The following is a 23,954-nucleotide window of genomic DNA, read 5'->3' as shown; positions in this document are numbered from 1 at the left end:
AAATCACCTGGGGGCCATCACATTTAGCTTTTTTCTCACTGACCATCACAAGCACTGCTTCATTGCACTCCACTCATAATTTTTTATCATTAAAGTTCATCCTGTAAAGGGGGATTTGGTGATTTTTCACTAACAATTCATAATCATCTTTTTCTCTTGTTTTCCTCACACAAATGTGTTCTGCAAAGGGGATAGAAGCACCACAACCTACCTTTGACTGCTTGTCTCTATAACTCCATTTCTATCATGTGCTGCTTCACCTTTCATACTGTGCAACAATATTGGCCTTGTTTTATATTGTCCTCTTACAGAGGTTTTCCATCAGCACTGGGGTTTGTTGTGTACCAAGTGTTCATATTTCTCCGTTACTCAAGTTTTTGTGATTCCAAAGGGTCCCAAAGGCATGTGTTCCTTTTTAATGTTATTCTTTCTGTCAGTATCAGTTCCCAAAAAAATCTAATATTTGCTTTTTTTTTAGTTCCCAGAGGACCACAGTATTTTCCTTCCAAACCTAGAACATCACCAAGCCCAGATGTGCCACGAACAAGACCTGGTAAGTTCATTATTTTTTTACATTTTCACACTGACACATGTCCTATGGATTCTACTGTTATCCCTGGAGCTTCAGATTTGTATGTATTCCTCGGGCATATATTTGAGGGGTAAAATCCAATGACATATAGAATTTATAAGCAACCTGGTAAGTTGAAAATATCTTCAGTTATTTATTACATTGTAAGTCAGTGTAGAAATGGATGTTTTCTGTACAATTCTCAGTGAAAATAAGTCTTTGCTGTGTAACTTGTGTTCTGGTAAAGTGAAGGTGAAAACGATGGGTGTCATTGCAGAAAAGAAGGATTCTGCTCTGTATTCCTTAAATTGTGCCTGTTTCTTCTTTTCCAGGCACAAGCTGTCATTCATACTTGTTGGTTCACTTTTCCAGAGCCCTTGTATTGTTCAGAGATTGAAGAATGTAAAATACTTCCTATAATTGTGTCTGCATGGGTTGTTATACCCATATACAACCTTAGGAGAATTAAGGAGGGAGAAAGTAAATTATGCAACACACACTTGAATGTGTGAGGTACCATAATAGGTTGACCCTGGCCAGAAGCTAAGCACACACTAACCTCCTGCTCATTCTACCCCACAGTGGTCTGGGGGAGAGAATCAGATAAGAAGTAAAAAAAAAAAAAGAGAGGAAAAGAATCATAGTTCAAGATAAAGACAGTTTAATAAGGGAGGATAAAAAGAAGTGGAGAAAGCAAGTGCACAAAGCAACCTCACACCACATCGCACAGGCAGAGCAGAGCTGGTCTAGGAACAATGGGTGCTTTGGAAAGTTTTGTTGCTAAGATGGCTTTATGTGAGGTGGAATATCCCTTTGGCCAGGGTGGTCCTGCTGTCCTGTGTCCTCTCCGAGCATCCTGCCCACCCCTAGCCCAGCCCCCTTGCCTGGGGGCAGAGTGAAAAACAAAGAATTCCTGGATGCTGTGACAAGGCGTATTCAACAACAACTAAAACATTGGTATTTTATTAACACTTCCTTGCTCATGAATCCAAAATAGACCCAGTATGGGTATCCAAGGTACATGGAGTATTAGATGGTGCTGGTGAAGAGATGGGCAGAGAGACAACAACTCAGGTTCCTTTTCTCCCCAGCAAGTCTGCACCTATTGTTTGAAAAAAACCATTGAAATAAGTCAGGAAAGTGTACAAAGCTGAAGGCAAAAAAAAAAAATAACCCACCCACAGTCTCTTTGTGGCTTTTACAAAAACTTCAGATTTATATTTGGGATCTGTTCTGTATTAGAGCTGTTACCTTGAACTGGAGGAAGCTCTGTGGATCATAATACTTGGATGTTGAGTTTCAGGGAGGAGTGACTATCTGTCATCAGCCCTAGCAGGGATGGTATGAGTATTGTGGAGACAGTGATTGTTCTTGGTAATACTTTGGTTTTGTTGTTTTATTATGCTAATGCAGTTCTGGAAACAGTTAGACTTAGAACTGAGAAATCAAATGCAAGAATAGGTAATGATGCTTGCTTGTTTGAATGGTCACATTGTCTTTCTTCTTGAGCACAAACTGTTAAAAGCAAGCCTGAAAAAAATTGTCACCTTTCTTTGCATGTTCCTTAATAAATTAACAGTCAAGGTTCTCGGTGTCTTCTTATTTTCTACGAAATAAATGAGGAGAATCCTTGTTTCTTTCAAGTTGTTATGCACATAAGATAGGAAAATTTCCTTCAACATTTAATGGTAAGAAGCAGAGGGCAGATAGAACAGGATCCTAGTTATATGTTTTCAGTCATCCTGTGGGGATAGCACCATTGGCAGTGCAGAGCACCATGGGTGCATCCTGAAAGCAGAGCACCATGGAGCTGCATACTGAAAGCATTCTTTCCCTTCCTCTTTCTTTTTCTTCCCTTCCCCTCCAGTTTTATGAAATGAGATTCAATCCTTCATAGCAGACTGGAAAATAATTCTGTTCTGCTCAAACCTCAATTTCACTGTCAGAGCACAATCACTTCATTAATCCTGGGTCATATGATTGCTTGAGGCAGATCTATTTGAGTAAGGCATTTTTGTCACTTGAATTTGATATTGTGAGTCATTCCAGGACTACACCCATTACAGAGCAGTTTATTTGTGTTTGAAGCTACTTATTACTTTAATAATGCTGAACCCAGTTTCTTTCTTTCTTTCAGCTTCTAAAGACATATATCACAGGCCTTCCAAACCTAAAACATCACCCAGTCCACGTGTTCCTCCAACCAGAGCAAGTAAGCTTATCAATATTTTGCCCTTTAGTGTATGAAAGTTTTGTTATTTTGATAATGTTCAAAATTGATGAGTTCTGTGAAGATACAGAGATACTTATTGTCCAGGCTGTGCTTCGCTGTCGTAATCAAATTTTGCTATAGAGCTGTCATTGAACATAATCAGCTGGGTATTTGTACATGTCAATGACACACAATAGAGATGTGTGGGTGTGTGGGTTCACACTCATCCTTATCCCTTGCACACCGGAAAATCTACATCTTGATTTCCTTAATATTTGTATTTTTGAGTTGCTTCTTTAAAAGTGTAAAATTACAGTACTTTGCTGTTCCCTAAACTTTGGATATAGCTCTGTCAGCTTGATAATTAGAGGTAAATTTACATGTTTCTTCTGCTTTGACTGCTTTTCTGAAGATTTTTCTCTTTTTTTTTTAATGCAGAGTTGATTTAAATGAGCAGCAGGTTTTTGGAATATGAAACACTTGTGAAGCACAACTAGGAAGTGTTAGAACTACAGCAGTTTACTCTGTAAAAATCTGTGTTTGTTATTGCTGTTAGGAGTGGAGAGTTGATCTGACCCTGCACTGTAAAAGTCACTTTGTCTTTAGTCTCTGCACTGGCATTGCATTGATTGCACTAACAGGTGATCTCTTTGGGATTATTTTAAAATGGCAGAAATAATCCCTAAAAAATTTCTTATCAGAAAATGAATCTTCTGATTCAGCAGAAAAGTTGAAAGACATATGTTAAATCATCATCCTCAACAATGTGTTCAAAACTTTGCACATCTTCATGAGTCCAAAAATGATCATCCTCAATAATAAATTCAAAACTTTGCTCATTTCCACAGGTCCCAAAGAAAGCTGGCGTGTCCCTTCCAAGCCCAGGGCATCACCAAGTCCAGATGTCCCATACACAAAACCTGGTACACATTGTTGTTATGTTCTGCTTGAATATCCAGGGTTCTTTTGGGTTGTCTTTACTCAGTGAATCAAGTTTTGATTAACATTCCTTCATATTACAAATACATTCTCTGATGATTATTAAATATGTGTTTCCAGGAAAACAGAGGTGATTTCTATTTTTAATGACTGAGTTTTAGTAGCTGCCTCTGCTTTTCAGCCACAAAACATATATCACAGCTGAATAATCTGCAGAGCAGGGTAGACAGCACAGAAACATCATGAGAAGTTGGAAGAAGTTGCATCTCTTTTGTGCCTGTCAAAAGGTGCTTGGAGAAAAACCTACTTGAGGGCCTTAATGTATGACTCCAAATATCTCTAACTGAAGCACTCATAGGTTCGTGTGACCTGGTGATGGAACGTCACCCTCAAAAATAAACTTAATAGGGATGTACATACTAATGAACAGCCAAACCTCAGCAACTTCTAACAGTTCTGAGAGTATCCATTCAACATTATTTTAAGTGAGTGTATATTCACTAATTTTACAAAGAAAAGAAAAAAAAAAAAAAGGAATGTGTTCCAAATTGAAAACAAACCAGTCATGTCAAAGGGAGTATTTTTACCACTGACTTATACTCACCACTAACTCTGTGCATCTTGTTGTTTTTATGGAGTTTTGGCAGTTAGTACATTTACAGTTGAACAACAAAAGACAGCAGCAGGTAAATTTGTTACCTTGAGCTGGTCATTATTATTTTTTCAGTACTCCTTGGGCCAATATGTATATATCACTAGTCTTTTTTTCACATAATCTGTTTGTAGTTTTGAGTTGTTTTCTTTTCTACTAATTGAACTACATTCTACTCTGTTGCAGGTATTGAAAGATTGCTAGCTGGTTTTTTGTCTTCACATAAAATTTCTTTCCCAGTCACACACGTTGTAATTCCTTTGAATTCCTCCTTGTAGGAGACAAGCACACCATAGTTATTGCAGGTTCTGAAATACAGACAGAAATATATTCCCTGTAGTTGTCTATGCTCTTTCTGGCTTTGTTGCTTGACTCCAGATTTTGCTTACCTGATTAATTTTCTGCTCATGTTTTCATTCAGGATTTTGTTTTCTCTTGAATTCCTGACATGTATCTGACCTGTTCTTGATATATCTGACACTCAGTTTTTCAGGCTGTCATGCAGGGATTATTTTTCTTTGCAAGCATGAGACATGCAGTGCCTGTGCAACAAACCTATTTTTGTCAAAGTATATTTTGTCAAAACCCTTAAAACAGATCTTTTCTTTCAGCTGTTAAAGAACCACATCATATTCCTTTTAAACCTAGAGCAACTCCCATCCCGGATGCTCCATACAGGAGGCCTGGTAAATTATCTGGTCTTTTTGAACCTTCAGTGGATAATTGAACAATTGCTTTTGGGGTGGCAATGGGGGGAATAATCATCAGTGCATCAGCTGTCACCGGGTTATTATTCTAGGTTAAGAAATCTTTGATGGGATGCAATTAAATATGACAGAAACTTCAACAGTTCAAGAGTTTTTGTATTTTATGCAGATATTAACAGAAGAAATAGTATCAACCAATATGTTTTAATCAAGGATAAAAAGTTATTTGCAGCTTCTATCTGAGCAACACACTTTAATAGTGTGCACCATGTTTTTGAAGCTTTTATGAGAGAAACCTCCTAACACTGTTGCAATGCTTTTTCTTTATACATGCATTTTTACCCAGATTAGAGTGAGGATTCCCTTCAATTATATTTTGCTTAGGTGACTCCCCATCATAAATCCAACTGATCTATGTAATATAATCAGTGATTTCACTGAGGGTTTGTTGCTGCTGTTTCCTAACCATAAATTTCTGAGGGTAAATGCTATAACATCCCTTTCCTGTTGTATACAGTATAGTGCGGAAAGGATTTTTGAGAAAAAGAGGAAAGGGAGATTCCTTTCGTTATTCAGATAATTTATTGACATTTTTTCCAACAGAGATTCTTCCAACCTTTGATGAACGAGATACAACAATGATTCCTCATATTCGTGAAAGAACAAGGGCAATATTTGGTAACTGTTATTTCATAAATAATTATTCTATTCTACACCTTTTTAGAGAATATCATCTTAGAGAGAGCTTATTATATTTTATTAAAAGCTAATAATGAAATTTTGCTCTTCTTGTAGATACTTACTTGATCTTTGGTCTTGATAAGGGTAATGATGCATGAGCTCATTTACTTTCAAAGGTCCTTTTCCTCCTCTTCTAGCCTTTCCAGTTAGGATGATGCAATTCCTCCAGATGTTATCTATTTTCTAGTAAAAGGGGACTTTATTTAAAGAGCAGATAGTGATGCTTCACAGAGTCACAGTATATTCTGGGCTGGAAGGGACCCACAAGGATCATCGAGTCCAACTCTGAAGTAAACTGGCCCATCACAACCCTTGCATTATCACCATGCTCTAACCAACTGAGTTAATCCTCTGTTCTTCATGTGAATTATGCTTGTTTTCATTCTAAAATACTCTTCTTCTTCACCCCTCATGGTTTAATTTTACAGAGAAAAATTCTAATATATCAACAACACCATAGTCTCCAGACCCGACATCTGACCATCTCAATCCCACTCTGCTTCTTGAAACCATCCTCTCTGCTTTCTTTAGTTATCCATGTTGGGAAGACTTGCTTAAATACATGAAACCTTAGCTGAGTGTTCTTCCTTCTTAAATTAATTGTCACTTGTGGACCAAGTAAGGGTCACTGAACCAAGCATTATCTCCTCCTGGAAACAGGAGCATTGCTTGAGCAATTGTTGTTCAACCAGCTTTCTGTCCCCAGCTTCAGAGACAGACCTTGACTGTGATTTTCTGAGAATGAAATAGTATATATTTTCTGATAATGAAATATTAATAGGCATTTTATAATCTTCAAACTATGTTTCTTTTCTTTTTGAGGAAGAGGAAATTAAAACTGCTTTTAAACATGTTTCTATTTCAATTTATATTCCCTGTATGCAGTGATACTTAGGTTAGTATTCTTTCAGTATCTGTTCATCAATGAACAGATAGGCATTTATGAAGTAAGGTGCTCTGTTGTAAACACCTGAGCTACCTGAGCAAGAGTCACATGCAGAAAATGATTCTTCAGAGCAAGGGAGATGAAAACTGCACAGGCTAAGGCAGATCATTTTGGACCTCTCACATTGGTGTAGACTAAAAAGTGCTGAGATAATCTTTTCCAGTAAATGATTCCTACTTTTACTTACAAGATTTTTTTTATCTGTATAGTGTGAAGATAACAATATTAAATCATTCCCACATAAGAACTAAAGAATTTAATTTTAAAATCAAGTTTGACACAAATGTTCCTGTGAAAAAGAAATCCTGTGCTCATCTACTCATATGTGGCAGATGAGGAAGACAAAGGTTACCACTGTCTATTTTTGTCCCATGACAGAATGATGATGTTAATCACCATGTTCTAGACTGCTTGATGCAAAGATACAGATTTGTATATATTTTTTAGAAGTCTTCTGGCATAAGTGGCCATTTAACTTGTTTTCCTTTCTTTGCAGGTATTCCAGCTTTCAGCTTATTCTTACCTAATTTGCCTTATTCTAGATCAGATCATACTTATGTTCCTCAGGTGCTGTGAAAAGCAGTGTGTTTTTTCATGTTTGTTTTGGGTGCTTTCTGTTTTTATTCCAGCTCCAACTGAAAAACCATTCATTCATACCAAACGAAAACCAACTGAAAGACCAAGAGTGCCATACACCAGACCTGGTAATGGAGGCATTATTTTAATTTTGTGTTCAATCATTCTTTCCCCAAGTATCAGGTTTTGTGCTTCTTAATGGGCTTATCCCTAGCCAGTTTTGTGGTGAAACAAATGCATTACACTTCAGATGATCAATCCAAAATAAGTCAAAACTGCACTACAAATAATAGCAAGATATGTATAATCTATATAATGGTATTCCTCTGTCTATTACACATAGCAAATGATGACTGGAATGTAGTAGTGTGGGTATTGACAAATTTCAGTGCCTAGGCAGACTGAATTCTCTGTGATTACTGGCAATCTTGGGTACTCCTCTGTGAGCATTTTTTGTTAATCTTTTCTTGAAATGCAACAGAACTTCTTTACAATGTGCTTGTGCAGTTAGCTACAGACATTGTCTGCTGTACTGAAATGAAAATAGCTTTAAAAATAGTTATGGAGGCTGTGTGCCTTCCCATTTTTGGTGTAAATGTATAGCAGAAGTTAATAGAGAGATAATTATGTCTGTCAGCAGCTGGTGTTCAAGATATTCTGCTACTCCTTAGTTTGGGACATTTTACAGGTTTTAGCAAATGCTGCTTTGTTTGGATTACAGATAAATATTCTAAGATTTTTCACATTTTCTCCTTAACAGCAATATATCCGACAACTCCGCAACCAATTTTTACAAAATCTTCTACTACCACTGGTCGATCAAGGGCAACGATGGGTAAATAAGTTTCCTTAACATTAAGATGCAGGTATTTCTAATTTTTCAGTGGAGAAATTTCTAGAGAACATGCTCCAATGTGGTATTTATGCAACACCATTCCACTGTCCTTCATTCTGCTGCCATGTGCAGGTATCTTAGCACAGAGGATTCTCATTTCTCTTTGTCAAGTAAAGCAAAAATAGCCTGCAGCCTATGTCTGATCAGAAGTCTGTATTTGTCAGATCTCCAACCAAAGTCAGTGGCCTCATTTTTCTTTTAGAGCAAGAATTTTAGCCCCTAACTCAACTTATCCTACAGCACACTGCTGGGACTTTTCTGTGTTTTGGCTAGTGGTTTTGTTTCAGGTTCCAGAAAGCCATGGAATTGTTATTGTCTTTTTTTCAGGCATTTGAGGCATGCATTTTCTGTGGGCTAAGTATGGCATTGGATCATGACTCCTGAAGAATATAATAATAATCTTTTTCCTTTTCTTTCAGCTCCAAAAGAAACACTGCTCATTCCTTCCAAATCCAAAACATCTGTTGGGGCAGAAGTACCACAAACTAAACCTGGTAATTTACAGTTTGTAACTTTAGAAGTGTTACTGTGGCACTGCCTTAGTTATATTTCTGCTGTCACTGATTTTTGTGATCATGGGGTATACATAATAAGTAGACAGAATTTTGTGTCATTGTTCAGCTGAGAACTTGTTCATAAATTATATCAAAGTGAATGCCCAAGAATTGGATCAGTTTCCATGGAAAGAAGTTGAATGGGCTTAGTAGCCATCAAAAAATGTGAGAAATTTAATTAATTTTAATAAAAATATATTTCTGTGCTTACATTCAAAAAAATTCTCTTGTTTTGGGGAATTTTGTTTATCTAAAAACATGTGATTCAATTTGTCAAGTACTTTTGAAAATCGGTATACAGAGTTTCAGTCCAAGATATTTGGCATGCTAAGAGTAGAAGTGCCTTCACTACCAGTGATTTTTGCAGTAACCATGGTAGATTCAGGGATGCACATCTATAGTGAAGGGTGGTGATATCTGAGCTCTACCGTGAGATAATCAATTTCAATAGAAATTGGTAAGGAGGAAGGAAACAGGAGAAAAATACAGTTAGGTGAGGAGAGACTACATGTCTATAAGAGCAGCTCCTCATCTTTCCTTCTCTCTGATCTAACCTCTGAATTGATAAAATTTTATTCTTAGACAAATGGCTTAATTAATAGTTTAGTAATTTCCCCCCCACTTCTTTCTCCTTGCCCATTTTTATGGCCAAAGAGATTTCAAGCTGAGACCCCATTCATTCAAGAACTATATTCTATCTATACATATATCATATGTACATATATATTACTGTGTACATCAAACTGAACAGTCCAGGAAAAAGATTTCTTTTCTAAATACCTTGTTTTGACAGGCTGTTCAATAACAAAGTTAGATTTTAAGTCTCGGTTGAATAAGAACTATTTGCAATCATGTCATAGTTAACAAGTGCCATCTTTTGGTACCACTGCAAATTTAGTTTTAAGGAAAGAATGTTAGAGAACAGAATTTAGAGGCTTATTTTTTGCCTTTTAAAAATCATTATAAAATTTATATATAAAGTCTAAATCATTATAAAGGTGCATATGCAAAACAAGCTACTGGTAGGAAAAACTATAAACAAATGTTTACTGTGAAATATAAATGGCACTATTCAGCAACTGCTCTTATGCGAGTAAGGAGGTTATTTTCCAGCTTCCATTTTTTTACCTTATTTCTTATTTATTTTACCTTATTTTACCTTATTTTCTTATTTATTGAAAGACAAAGAGTTATGTAGTGTGTGCCTCTGCCTGCCAGTCTGTCCTTTTCACCCGGTGACTTAGAGACTTTTCAATTAATTCATTCAAACTTGAGTGAGGTCTGAAAAATAAATACATTACTCATAGCTTCTAGAATTTTTTTGAGAGGTGTAAATTAATCAACAAGTATGAGAAAGACCAAAGACTGTCAGAACTCCAGGTTTAGGGCAAGTGCTCTGAAGTTAGTGGGGGCCCAGCAGAATGCTTGCACTGTCTGGTTGTCAGCATGAAAATACATCCAGACTAATCAGAATGTGCCTGTCTCATGTCTGTTCAAATTGTCCTAGCAGATGTGCAGATAGGTTTTCAGACAACAATGGAGACAGATCCTTCATGAAATCCAACTTCTTTAATTTGCCTTCTCACAGAACAATGGTTTATTTTTTTATAGCTCCAAGGGCAACACACCTGGGATCAATTAACCTTGTAACAGTTCATGTTGTTGATGGGTCCAAAATAACTTTGGGTAATGAGAATATTGCATCAGTTTATTTTTCATCAATCTTTACTTTCTCTGCTTTTGCTATATGGCTAAACCTACACTTTAATCAAAAGAAAAACTTTCATATATCTTTGTCATGTTCATTTGTTAGTTACAGTCCAGTGCATGTACAAAATGTTGCTGGTTTTAATTTTCCAGCCATTTTTCTTATTCATGTGATTCTTTATAGAAATAAGTACTACATGTACAAGGCTGAGGAGTCACATAAAAAGGCATTGCCTTATCATCTTTTCTGGTTTTGTCTGACTTACTAATGATATATATCTTACCAGACTCGAAAAGTCTTTTACATGTATAAAAGCATGATTTTCAGCCAGATTTCTAGCACTGACTCTTTTGTTTATGATTTGCGCAGACAGTTTGAATTTCCTTTCCATCTGTTGATGTCTTATGTTTAAAAGGAAACCATTTGCATTTGCTAAGCAGTAATATGTCCATTTTCAGTTCCCAATGAAACATACCACATTTCACCCAGGCCCAAAATTGGTCAAGCAACTGAAATTCCTTGGTTTGATACAGGTAATTTTTTAAGATTCTCTTAAGTTGTTGTATTGAGAGTCTGTCGGTCTTAAGTACAGTTTAATGTTTAATGATCTGTTCATTATTACCTTTAAAACAGTTTCAAATACATGATATGAAAATTTATTTTTCCCCTTATCAAATATTTTAGTTAATTGCTCTGAAAATGTGATTTGCACTGTGTTGCCTCAAATATTGAAGATTATGTGAAGTTTTTAAACAGTATTAGAGCTGTGTTCTGGATGCTCATATGTATATAGTGTTGCAAACATTGATGTAACAGAGTTCCAACGTTTTCCTTACAAAATCAAAATCTGTAAAACTTCCCCAATCTAAATGTTAAAAATGAGTAATATGTTCTGGCCTGTATTTTCTCTGATGCTTTGGAGAAGATGGATTAAGTGTTAAGGGTCAAACATTTATTTGTCTTGACTATCAAATAGCCAGCTCTACTTAAAAAAACTGATTTACAGACGTTGCTAATTGGGCACAACAGTGACTACTGCTTATGCTTTCAGCTGCCACATATCCCATAACATCTAGAGTGTCAAAATTATTTTGTAAGTGAAAGGCAACAATAAAAAAAGGTTGAGGGCTTCTGATTTCAGCCTTGCTGATGACACTGTTCTTCAGCTGCCCTGTGCAGTGTCTGCATTGAATGCTCCCAGTTGTTTTCTCAGCAATATTTTAATGTTTCATAGTTTTATCTAAGTCTTTGGTTGGGGGGGTTCAGTTCGGTGTTTTATTTTGAGGTTTTTTGTTTGTTTGTTTTTTACAGAACCTAATTAAATGTCTTAAGGCCATGGATACCTTGCAGAGCTAACTCTGTATCCATATACAGTTGGGTAACTGGCTGTAAATATTTTACATCTTTTTCCTAAACCTACATATGAATGTAACTGGTCAGACTGCATGATGGAGCCATCTGGCCACTAAAGAAACTAGCATTTTCCACATGCATTTTGGATTAGAACTCATAGAACTCTCATGTGTCCATTTTGCTGTATCACATTGGTGCATGGACCTTTTTGTCTGGCAAATTGCGCTGCACTGTCCCTGTTCTGTTGCACACAGCATTGAAACAGGACCTTATTTCTTTTAGCACCTCATAAAACTCGTCTCACTTCTGCAAGACCCCAGCCTACGGATAAACCACAGACCAGACCTGGTAATAATTGTTTATTCAGTCTGGGATGGGGAGGAGATTAAATAGTTAATTAATTTTATCTATTCTTAGTGGAATTTTAAGTATTGCTGGGAGGGAAAAAAGGGGATAATTTTCAATCAATTAATAAGTCTAGTGGTAAACCCTTTCCAAATCAGAAAAAAAAAAAAGAGACCAAAAATATGTGTGTCATCACAGCAGGTTTTATTTCTTCTCTAGTGTGGAATTCTTGACATCACATAGAAGTCTGTTGGGTACTCTTCTCATGGAACTTCTTTCTTTTTTTTCTTCTTTTTCCTTTTCTTCTTTTTAAACTCTTTCACAGCTTTTAGTAGAACCACACTACCGCCACTCAGAACAAGAGCACCTGGACTGCCAAAGTGGATTATGCCAACAACAGGTAGAGTTCTGGGTTTGGGGTGGTTTTTTTTAATTCATCAATAAAAGACTGGAATGTGGCTTGCCCATGTCATCTTGAGCCCTGCAAAATATCTCACTGTGTTTTATTCTAGAATTTAATTCCTCAGAGTGCCTTGTGTTTCTACTGATCTTGTTATACAATTCCTGAGGGTGATTATGAAATTACATTGGCACTCAGTCTGTGTAAATTTACAGGTTTATTACTGTGTGGCTACTCTTTACTAATGCTTTCTAGATGTCAGATCCACAATAAGTTCTGGAAAATGCTTCATTGAAAAAGATCACCCATTTGTTTGAGCCCAAGTCAGGAGGCTTAAAGCCAAGGATCTCTCTAGTTACTGCCTGTGCCCGTGGTGTGTTCACATCAGACCTGCTCACACTCAGACCATGCAGTGTTTGGACTGTGCAGTATTCATGCTTGGATACTTCAGCGCCAAAAAGTTCCATGTTGGTGGATGGCAGACGACAGCGAGAGCTTCAATTTACATATCGTTAACCAACAGATAACAAATGTCCCTAACCACAAAGATTTATTAAAAGTACATGTCTTCTTGGAGGAAAAATAATTTATCCTTTTTAGGTTGTACTTGATTTTTCCATCCAATCAGCATAATATTTTCAGTGCTCATTCATAATGAGTCCATATTTTTTTTATTTTATAGAGCATTGATTTATTACATCAATACAAATAACATTGGGGATTATTTTTATACAGCCATTGGTTAATGAAATATATATTTTCTGGGATTCTTCACCAACAGTTCAAGTTTAAAATAATAGATAATATAAATAAATAAATAAATAATGTACATATTCAAGGCTGACCACCCACTAAAAGTTCTATTGTCCCATACTATTGCTGGCTCCTGTTGCTATTTCTGTGCTAGCTAGATTAGGATAGCCTGAGTGATATTCCATCTATTCTAAACATTTTTGCCCGTGTAATGTTTCTTTGTGCTATATTTGGCAATTTAATACTTGTTAATGATCATAGAATGTGTTGAGCTACTCATTCCTGTACATGTTGTTTGAAATGGTAAAAACTCAGCAGAGATGGTTGTATTTTTAAATTGAATTAAATTTAACCTGTTTAGAGCATGACATACATTTCTGTATTACATATGAAATGAATGCCTTCACTAGAGATACAAGTACTTTGACCTTTCATAGTCCTTCTGGTAAATTAAATGAGGCCATCAAATTCCAGGACATCAGAGCCCGTTAAAGCATTAATTGCCCAATTTCAGTAGTTGTGGGTTAAAAAGGTTTTGTTGCTAACTTGCACTGGAAATCACCTTATACAAGTGAGCTTTCTTATGTTTGATTACTGGAATAGGAGAATGCCCACAGGTCTCCGGGAGTTATCATATTATTAAATTATGCACTAACGCACAATTACATTACACAGCATATTGAGCTTTCTCCCCTCTAGTCATAACCTCAGCAGAAGTATTTGGTAGGTTATTAAAAACACCTGCAAAAAATTAATACATGCTTAGTAAATCAGTAGTATAAGCACAATAGTAGTAAAACCTACATGGAGTTTTGTGTTAATGCTGGTTTAAGTTGCTGAAGTATTGTTTTAAGCAATCACATTGTGAGTGGCCCTCTTAGTGTGCCCATCATTTGTTATTATTTCCATGTCTTTGTGGTAGTGTCTGTTGCCAGGAGGAACTAGAGTTTCATTGTGGTAGATGGTGTCAGAAGTCACCACAAAACTGCTAATTACTGGGCATGCTATGTTTACTCACTGGTAAATAAATCCCTTCTTTTAGAGTTCTTCTGAAAAAATCATACTTCCAGTAGTGGTTTCCACTGCCAAGTTAAATAAGTATATTTATTCTCTAAGTTAAAGAATCATGCTATAGATGTCTTTTATCTAAATTTTGTGTGCTGCCAAGTAAGCCCTTTCAGTGAAAGCATCCAAAGTACCAAAGGCCTTTGTTATCTCCTGCCCACTTCTTTGTACCTCCAACCCCACTGCCACAGCAGCTCATCGACACATTTCTGTGAGTCTGCACCTTCTGGGAAGTGTAAGGGAAATCACCAATGAATTTCATACATTTGTGCCATCTTGAGAGGGGTCTGCAGCTTGTCACAACTTTTCAGGCTGTACTTTTCTTGATGATCAGTAAGTGAAATCCTAAGTCTTCTGTAAGGCAAGTACATCAGAGTATTGAGCCAGTGTCTGAGACACAGGGCTGACTGTGCCCACAAAAATAAACTCGCGCAAAAAGGAATTCAGGTAACCAATTCAAGAAATCTTCTCTATCTCTCCCAAGCAATGTGCAGTTAATTATCTATTGCAAAAGAATTCCTATGTCTGCAAAAGAGACTAGGGAAAGAACTCTATAACCTGGAACCCCAAATCCTACCAGCTGAGCAAAGACAGAAAAGGTTCCTTTTTCACTCTTTTCTGTGTTTGGTTTATCAAAATCCTGAACTTTTGACCCAAGATGATCAGAATTTTTAAGTGGGCTGTTAGGAATATCCTCTATATGTGTAACAATATGTTTTCAGACTTACCTTTAGACATTACATCACTTATTCTTGGATATTCTGATATTTGGACACCAGTTTGGATCTTTTAATTCCTTGCTGGACTGGCACTGCTGTTGATTGTACTCCATTTCTTGCTCCTGACTGGGCTTGTTAGCCTCAGTGCAAAGATGTTTCACCCCATGCAGGGAGGGTTGGCAGCTGCAGGTGATAAGCAGTGGAATTTGTTTTTTCCAGCACCAGCACATGGGGTTGTGGCTGGTTTCCTGGCAGGCTTCTCAGCCTTGGGGCCAGCTCTAGTGCCAGGTGATAAAATGGATTGTGGAAAGGAGGCAGGGATTGCTTCCTCATGGCTAGCATTCCTTTTAGGTTTTTGTCATGTTTTAGCCATTTTCTCTAGAATGCCATTTTATTCAGATGGCTTTTCATGTTGGTGTATGTGATTTACCTTACTGGGTTGTTTTTTAATTTAATCCTAACCAGGTAAATACTGCTCCTGATCTACTGAGCTTTCTGACAAATGTCAGCAAACAAACTTTGAACAACATTTTTATTTCCCTTGTGAAAGGGAGGCATACATGGTTTTCATTAAAATGACCATTAACTTTTTGTTCTGTTTTCTTTTTATTTTTTCAACTGTGTGTGTATAGCCAAGTTCCAGAGGAACTCAAGTATAAAGGTATTTCAGTTTATTTTATCAAGAGGACTTTTGTCAATATTTCCCTTTAAATGATCCACCCTCCTAATAGTATTCCTACAATTAAAGACATCAGAACCAGGAGAGGTTGGTTTAACATGTCCCAGACCCCATGAGTCTTTCCAGGAAAAAATATAGAATTAAAAGACTCAAAGACATATGCAAGTAATAGGTCTATTCTTAATTCTGGCTAAAAGTTTGGATGAACGTGATAAGTGCTTTTAATAAGCAAGTTACATTAGGTAGAGTAAGGCAAATGCTATGACAAATTCAGCAAACTTTGGTTGTGCAGGTACCTTGTGTGAAAACATAAACTTTTATGTAACTTGAAATACTCAAAATAGGAGATTTTGTCAACATGAAGGTATTGTGGTTTGAAACTTAGGCTTATTTTTCATTACTACTTTACTGATGTCAGAACAGCAGTGCATGTTTCTGAAAAGAAAACAAAATTACTTCTTCCAGCTAGAACATGTGCAATATTTTGTTCATTCTCAGCTGACATAACTCAGAAAATATTATTAATCTAAATTTGATTCTAAGAAGCAGAATAGAGATTGGTTTTCTGTAGAGATTGTAGCATGCACAAATAATTTAGGCTTGTTATACACACTTGGGTGATTTAATGTGAATTAGTCAATGTGCAGCCACATTTTGTTGATATGTTCACTTAAAAGTGAGCTGAGAAACTAAACATGCTCTAACTATACCTCATGATGTACAAGATTATTTTTATTTTTTTTAAGGCTGATGTTGGTCTTCTCACGCCTTTTCTTCCTTAAACATCATTCACATGAAACATTGATTATCACTCTGGTGCTTTGTATAGCTGAAGATCTAATTATTCTTTTTAATTATCTGAAGACAAATTGCAGTTATATAAAACCATAGGTATGATGTGTTCAGATATTTTATACACAGGGACCAGGTCACCTGTGTCCATTTCCCAGCTTCCTGCAAGTCTTACTCCCAGCTTACTTTAATCTTCAGTAAATTATTTATCATGTATGGACTCTGGATTTATAATGAACATGCAACAAAAAATGGTCAAATAGTAAAGTAATTGAAAAATTATCTGCTTCATTCCATTAAAATACTAGTGAAATATCAAATCAAATTTAGATCCAGATTATAAATCTATGAAATCTTTAGCTGAAGTGATTAGGTCGTGTTGGAACAGGGTTGGAATTTGATAATTATAATAATATTGAGATTTTTTTAAAAATATAATAAATTTTAGGGGTTTTTGTCTAACATCCTGAGCAAGGGTGCAGGGGGGTTTTCCCACAAACATGATGAAGCTGCAATGCATCTTCTTGCTTTACTGGATAAAGTAAATATACTTACTTTATGTAGAGACAGGATATTAGTTTAACATTCTGGCTGTCCTATAAATACCAGCATGTGAAACAGTTGTTCTGCACCAGGAGTTGTGTTGATCTTTTAATGCCACTTACTTTTTAAAAAATGTGTTTATATAACTTTTAAGTAGGATTTTTTCTTATATACAACCTGAAAATAACCTTGTGTATACTTTGTCTCCTGTACTCCAAACATGGTGAATAATTTGGTCCAGAATTGCTCTAACCATTTAATATGGAGGATGACCAGAGATCATATAACGGGGAGAAGGAGAACTTTGTCCTTTGCAAAAATCAATGGACATTTTACTCTTTACACTGAAAAACTAGAATGTTCTCTCAACTCATTTTTCCACAAATAATCTTGGTTTAGCTCATCTGTTACCTCTTCATCTTATTAATTTTCTCTCTCCAAATATATTTTACTTGAGGAATGTTTAAACTTAAACTGCAGACTTTGTAGAACCAGATCACTTTCCACTTACCTGAATAAGAAGATAATGGATATGACCAAGTTATCAGTAAAAACATGGATGAGACACTTGTTGGTTTTGCACATGATATCACCTGGAGTTTGAACATATTCAATATACAAATATACCATGACTTGGTGACACACTGTAGATACTTATTTCATTTTTTTTTTCACAGATGGCTTTTATACACCTGAGGCTACTCCCAGACCAATTGACATGGATGTCAAAAGACCTCCAGAATATGTTGACACCTGGCAAAGGCCAATTCCTGGTAAGGTTAATAAAAGTAAACAGTAGAGCAATTTTTAACAGTTGTTATTAAAAATAAAAACACTGCCTTTTCTGCACACAAAGCACCTCCACTGAGAAGAAAAAATAATTCATAATCATCCTCATCAATACACATTCTTGTGGCTTCAGGATTCTACTAAAAGAGATAATAATAATAATAATTTATAGCCACAACATAGTCACTTACATATGCTTAGTCACTAAATATGGTAGAAATTTTCACCACCAGAGCTGTATCCTTATGATTTAACAGCTACAATACTGTAAGCACTGATTTTTTTAATGCTAATATTTTCCACATAGCAAAGGAGAACCAGGTAAAAGCGTAACCAACTTGTACTCCCATGTATGAGGAAGTTTCATTGAATATTGGGATTGTTGGGAAAATTAGAACATTAGGCTTGAAGGAATATAACAATGTGGAGTAAATCAGGTTATAGGTTTTTTACATGTATAATAGAAGACTTGTAAGGTTTACTCTTCTGGCAAATCTTGCAATCATGTTTTCAAAACAATCAAAATATTTTAACTGAAACATACATGCCACAGGTAAGTACCCTGATGTATAAAGAATTTCTCTGTTTCATAAGCATAATCAAGCACAAAATTTGCTTTAGTTTTGGTTTTTTCTGACATAGAAACTGACTGAAAATGAAATCTTTTGTTTTGCTCTTGGATTTACTACTCAGCTGCAGATGTTCTTTTTAGATGGCTTCTTTTTGAGAACATGTTACTGGATTTTAAAACACTAATTTAGAAACTGCTGTGTGTTCCTAATCCCTGTTGTATTTCCTTTGCACCTAATTTACCTCTACAAATATAAGAGCCTATCTTGATGGCCAGGTTCTGATGTTTTATCATTTTTTAGTTTATTCGGTCTGACCACTGTACTTTGCAAAGATTAAATCTAGTCTGATGTACTATTAGTAGCAGCTGAAGGCCAAATGCAAAATCAAAACAAGGATGATACTCTGCACTTTTTTTTGTTACTGAATGTCAGGCTGTGGTGTTTCCTTAAGTAAATCCAACTTGTGATTTGCAGAGACTTGAAGGTTTTTTATGCGCATAGATTTGAGGGGACATTAAGACCAACTTTTACTTGTTTTATGGCATTTGATGTCTAAAGTTAAGCTTTTAGAGCTTTGAGGTCAGTCAATACCTTGAACTGTAGTCATAAAAGGCAGTTGGGTATGGTTGTGAAATTAGCTTCTACTGTTTCATAATTTTCTTGTATAACTGGAGTCTCATCTCTCTTCATGTGGCTTTAACATAATTCAAAATTCATGGAATTGTAGAATGATTTGGGTAAGAATGAAAGTTTAAAGATCAAAGAGTTCCACTCACCTGCCTTGGGAGGGACACATTCCACCAAACCAGGTTGCTCCAAGCCCCATACAACCTGGCCTTGAACAGTGCCAGGGATGGGGCAGCCACAGTTTCTCTGGGCAACTTATTCCAGTGCCTTGCCACCCTCACAGTAAAGAATTTCTTCCTAAAATCTAATCCAAACCAACTCTCTTCCAGTATATATTATTATCTAATATAAATCTACCCTTTAAACAGTTTAAAACTGTCTCTCCTTGTCTCCTACCATTGTTAGAAACCCTTTCTCCATTTCTCTCACAAGCCCTCTGTAAGTACTGCACGTTGCACTAAGGTCTCTCTGGAGCCTTCTCCTCATTAAACAACCCCAACTCTCTGAGGTTCTTCATAGCAGAAGAGCTCCAGCCCTCTGATGGATTTTGTGGCCCTTCCATGGACTTGTTCTAACAGGTCTGTGTTGTTGTTTTACTGGAGACCCCCAGAGCTGGATGCAGCACTCCAGCAGAGGGGTAGAATCACCTCCCTTGCCCTGCTGGCCACACTCCTTCTGGTGCAGCCCAGGATAAAAATGACTTTCTGGGCTGGAAGCCCACATTGCTGGTTTGTCTCTAGTTTTTCATTCACCAGTATCCTCAAGTCCATACCTGCAGAGCAGGGCTGTTTATAGTCTTTCATCTAGCCAGCGCTGAGACTGGTCATTGCACCCAATCCAGGAGCTAGATTTTGTGCTTGGCTGTAATGCACTTTATGAGGTTTGCATTGGCCACTGCTCAACCTGCCAGAGTTGTCTGGATGGGATCCTTCCCTCCAATGTCCACTGCACAACCAGCTTGGTATCATCCACAGAATTGCTGAGGGTGCACCCATTCCCATTGTCTGTGTCACCAATAAAGATGTCTGCCCTAAGGGGCTGCTCATCCTTCTCTTTCATCAAGAGAGTCTGAGTTAAGGACTCCCAGTCCATAAAGAAGCCTAGAGATTAATTAAATAAGAACATTTCACCATGTTGTTGTCCTTACAAGAATCTACACTCACGAAATCCCTAAATTCTGTTGTGCATCCTAGTTTACAAGTTCAGTCTCCACACACTGGTAATTAGATTTTGTAACATCATTGACCAGCACCCAAATCATTGTTGGAAGTAGCAGAAGGGAAAAGTAGGAACTCTTGTTTTTCCACAGTACACTACAGTAGATTCAGTTGTGACCCAGTTGTGACTCTGAATGCAATGTTTTAGTTTGCCTGCAACTGTTGTAGTTGTGCTGCTCAGAAAATATGATAGAAACCACTGACAAGTCAATACTTGCACATTTTTACTTCATAAATACCTTCTCTAATTATGAGCAGGGGGAAAAGTAATGATGAATACTACCATATAGTAATATCTAGGGTATGATGACATATATACAAAAATGTATTATATTTTTTCTGGCCTTAAGCATATTTTTTTCATCTCCATCTGGAAATTAGGAATTACTATGAAACCTACAAATGCTATTTTCAAAACCACTACATCCTCTTGAATTAGATAGAGCATTATTTTCTGTCTTGATCTGAGTGATTTAAAAAAAAATGAATCCACTGTTTTATAAGTGACTACAAGAGTCCAAAAAGGAAAAGGGAAGAAAGTGAGATGGTTGTATATTGTAAGTATTTCCAAAAAAGCTCTCCTAAATGAGTCTTTGGATTTGCTTCCTTCTCGCCCACAGTCTCTCTATTTATAGGGTGAGCCAAGGTCTGATACACAGGACCTGAGGTACCTTATGGTGCCAGTAATTCAGTATCAGGCAACTTGCAGAGTTGTTGACATTGGCAGTCTTATGATAATTATACTTCTCTTGAGGATTTTCTCCTTTTAGGTACAAAAAGGCTTTTGTTACATAAATGTGTTGCACATATCTCCTGGATTTTCTTAAGGAAAGAAGGGCAAAGGTGAATAGTGGAACAAAAATCTTTGCCTTTCCTTTGCATAATAAAATCCTTCATAATTGTCTGGAAAGTACAGTAAAAGGATTTATAAGTATGAATTAAGGGGCTTAGGTTTTCCTTTTGGACCTCACTGTCAAAAGAAATTATCAGATAAACGTAATGGGTACTGGCTGAAGCTGCACATTGAAATAACCAAGTTGGGTGCTTCAGAAATTTCAACAACAGTAATTGTCTTTAGCTGTGTCAGTGTATGAGGTGACAGAAACTTTTTTCAGTTTTGAATGACATAGAATAAAGTGTTCCTAATGATAATTTCATTTTCTTACACATTTTGCTTCAAGCTGAGGGTGGCCAGTTGTATTAGTCAGAAAGTACAAGAGGTCATAAATTTTGTGAGCAATATACTGAAGATGTTTCCTAGCACATTGAGGTGGTGTTTGTTGTGTGAAGATGTATCCATTTGAATGCCAAAAATTACTGTCAACAAAAATGAGTAACTGCGCAGAAAGTGAGTCACTGGAACACTTGTGCAAAATCTCAAAGGAATTACATTTTTTCAGTGTAAACTTTTTTAAAAACTGCATGGCACACAGTTCTGAGAGATCTAAGACTGAAAATACAATTCAGATCATCTCATAATGTCACCTTTCCAGTTTTGATATTAAATCAGACATGAAACATTGCTTGAGAAGTCAGAATACAACTTCTAGTGTGTTTCTGCTTTGATGGAATTTGATGTTAAATAATTAATAATGCTGTCTTGTAATGTCATTCAGTGACTCTACCACCTGGCCCTCAGCACCCTCCTATTCCTCCTGCCAGACCTACACCAATGAGAAGAAAACCTCTGCCTCCTAACACCGTCACTGGTAAACCAGGGAGCCCAGGTATTTCAGCCTTTACAACATAATCATTTATTGTGTGTGAGATAATACTGGCTAGCAGGGTATAGAAGAATTCTGTAGCATAGATTTCTTTGATCTGTGATATCTATAGAAACCAGTCTTTTGGAACATGCAGGCCTTGTGGTTTTTGTCTTCTTACAAAAACCTTATTTCTTTTTTTTTTCCCTGACCTAGTTATCGAAATCACACCTAGTAAGGAAGCTGAAAGGAAAATAGCACACTCCAAGTCATCCTTTAAGATCAACCTTAAGAATATTTCTTGTCTACTAATATAATTTTTTTGCTATTTAATGTGCATGTTGGATGGGTGATGTTGACTATTGTGCTTCAGTGCCTAGTTATTTGTTAACTGGTTATTTGTTATGGAATTGCTCATATATATATATATATATATATATATATATATATATATGTGGTCCATCCATTAACCACTGCAAAAATGAGCTAATAGTCACCCAGACAACTGACTGTACTGGGAGTCTACTGTATGTACTGGGAAGTAGAGCAACTGAGTTGTTCCATGTGCAGAGTTTAGCTTGATTATTGTGCTTAAGTATTCTGGCTTCTCAGTATTGGTTTAAGAGGACGCAGAAAATGTCACATTTCCTATTTTATTTTAAGTTAATCCTGAAGCAGGTATTCAGTATCCACATGGATGTTCTGGCAGTGGATTCTATATAAGAATCCTTAGGCTAACATTATTCCACATAGTCAGAAACTATCATCTCCTTAAGCTTAACATCATGACAGCTTTTTTCCTCTTCATATTGATCTCTGTAGTTCCTTGGAGATATAAAGGTCTTTATAAATTAGAATATACCGCTATATATGAATATACAGCTCTACTGGATTTCTTATTGTCGTTTTTTTGTTTGTTTGTTTCTTTATTTCATTTGGGACTTTATCTTCTCTTAAGGTACTAGAGACCTAAATAATACTTTAGTATTTTATGTGGCAGATGAGTAGCAAGAATCTCCAGGATGGATGAGACAATCTATATATTTATTCATCAGCAGAGCCAAGATTGAAATACTGTGTCTGTACTTGTTGTTGTTGGGTGGTGTTTCCTTAGCAATAGTTCCCAGAAAACAGAAGACATCACCAGTCTTAAACCTGATATATTTTCTTTTGCTTGTATTGGGATCTATACTAATTCTCCCCACTAAGTGTCTAATTAATTTACCAGTGTTTTGAAATGTCAACAAAATTTTCAATTTTTCCTGACAGTGGAGGCCAGGTTATGTGGTAGTCAGTATTTACCATACCTTCCTAGTCTTTCAAGATGGAATAAATTGCTTAAATGATCTGGTTCTTCCTTGTGGGGACAGTAGAAGATTTTCCTTCTTCTGTGTTTCCTGGTGTTTTATCCAGCTTAGTTTTAAACATTGTAATTTTGTTTCTTCTGGTTCCCTGGAGAGAGAGACAGTTCCACTGTACCAACAGGAAAAATTTGCCTCAATGTTCTTCTTGGATTTTTCCTGTCAGAATTCTGTCCTATTTCTCATTAACACTGTGATTAATTCCTTACTTGCATCTTTCTAACTCATCCAGTGGATATTATGGAAAGGTTTCTATGCAGACATTAAGTCTCCTGAATGGATAAAAAGAAATGGAAATGAGAGTTCCAGAAACTTTGTGAAACTGAACTCTAGCGAGAATATTTCAGATTTCCACTTCATTCAGAAAATTCGTGGAAAGTAGGGATTTTTGTTGCCTTAAACTTGGCTCTCCAGAGTTCTGCCTTCAGTTGCCTTCAGATTCTGTGTCATATATGATGGGGAAGTAACTACATTATGTAGTTCTTGGCTCTTCAGAGTTCAGATTTCGCTGTCATATCATGGTTATCTGGGAGTA

General features: G+C 36.4%; 1 protein-coding gene across 1 annotated transcript in view; it reads left to right on the top strand.

Annotated features, from left to right (window-relative positions):
* ABI3BP (ABI family member 3 binding protein) overlaps window positions 1–23,954 on the top strand; it is a 135,280-nt gene that overhangs the window by 87,087 nt on the left and 24,239 nt on the right. The window contains exons 37-49 of the mRNA XM_054270463.1: window positions 479–553; window positions 2,709–2,783; window positions 3,632–3,706; window positions 4,986–5,060; window positions 5,685–5,759; window positions 7,398–7,472; window positions 8,105–8,179; window positions 8,659–8,733; window positions 10,960–11,034; window positions 12,137–12,202; window positions 12,525–12,599; window positions 17,828–17,923; window positions 21,972–22,082. Coding sequence (XP_054126438.1) covers window positions 479–553; window positions 2,709–2,783; window positions 3,632–3,706; window positions 4,986–5,060; window positions 5,685–5,759; window positions 7,398–7,472; window positions 8,105–8,179; window positions 8,659–8,733; window positions 10,960–11,034; window positions 12,137–12,202; window positions 12,525–12,599; window positions 17,828–17,923; window positions 21,972–22,082 — 1,023 coding nt within the window. The remainder of the gene's footprint in view (window positions 1–478; window positions 554–2,708; window positions 2,784–3,631; window positions 3,707–4,985; window positions 5,061–5,684; window positions 5,760–7,397; window positions 7,473–8,104; window positions 8,180–8,658; window positions 8,734–10,959; window positions 11,035–12,136; window positions 12,203–12,524; window positions 12,600–17,827; window positions 17,924–21,971; window positions 22,083–23,954) is intronic.

Source organism: Melozone crissalis, unplaced genomic scaffold (genome assembly GCF_028551555.1).
Source record: "Melozone crissalis strain CALT ecotype California unplaced genomic scaffold, PUWL_Pcris_2 ptg000009l_1, whole genome shotgun sequence".
NCBI classification, from domain to species: Eukaryota; Metazoa; Chordata; class Aves; order Passeriformes; family Passerellidae; genus Melozone; species Melozone crissalis.
The sequence above is the reverse complement of the archived record's forward strand: the minus strand, read 5'-3'. Positions and strand labels throughout refer to the sequence as shown.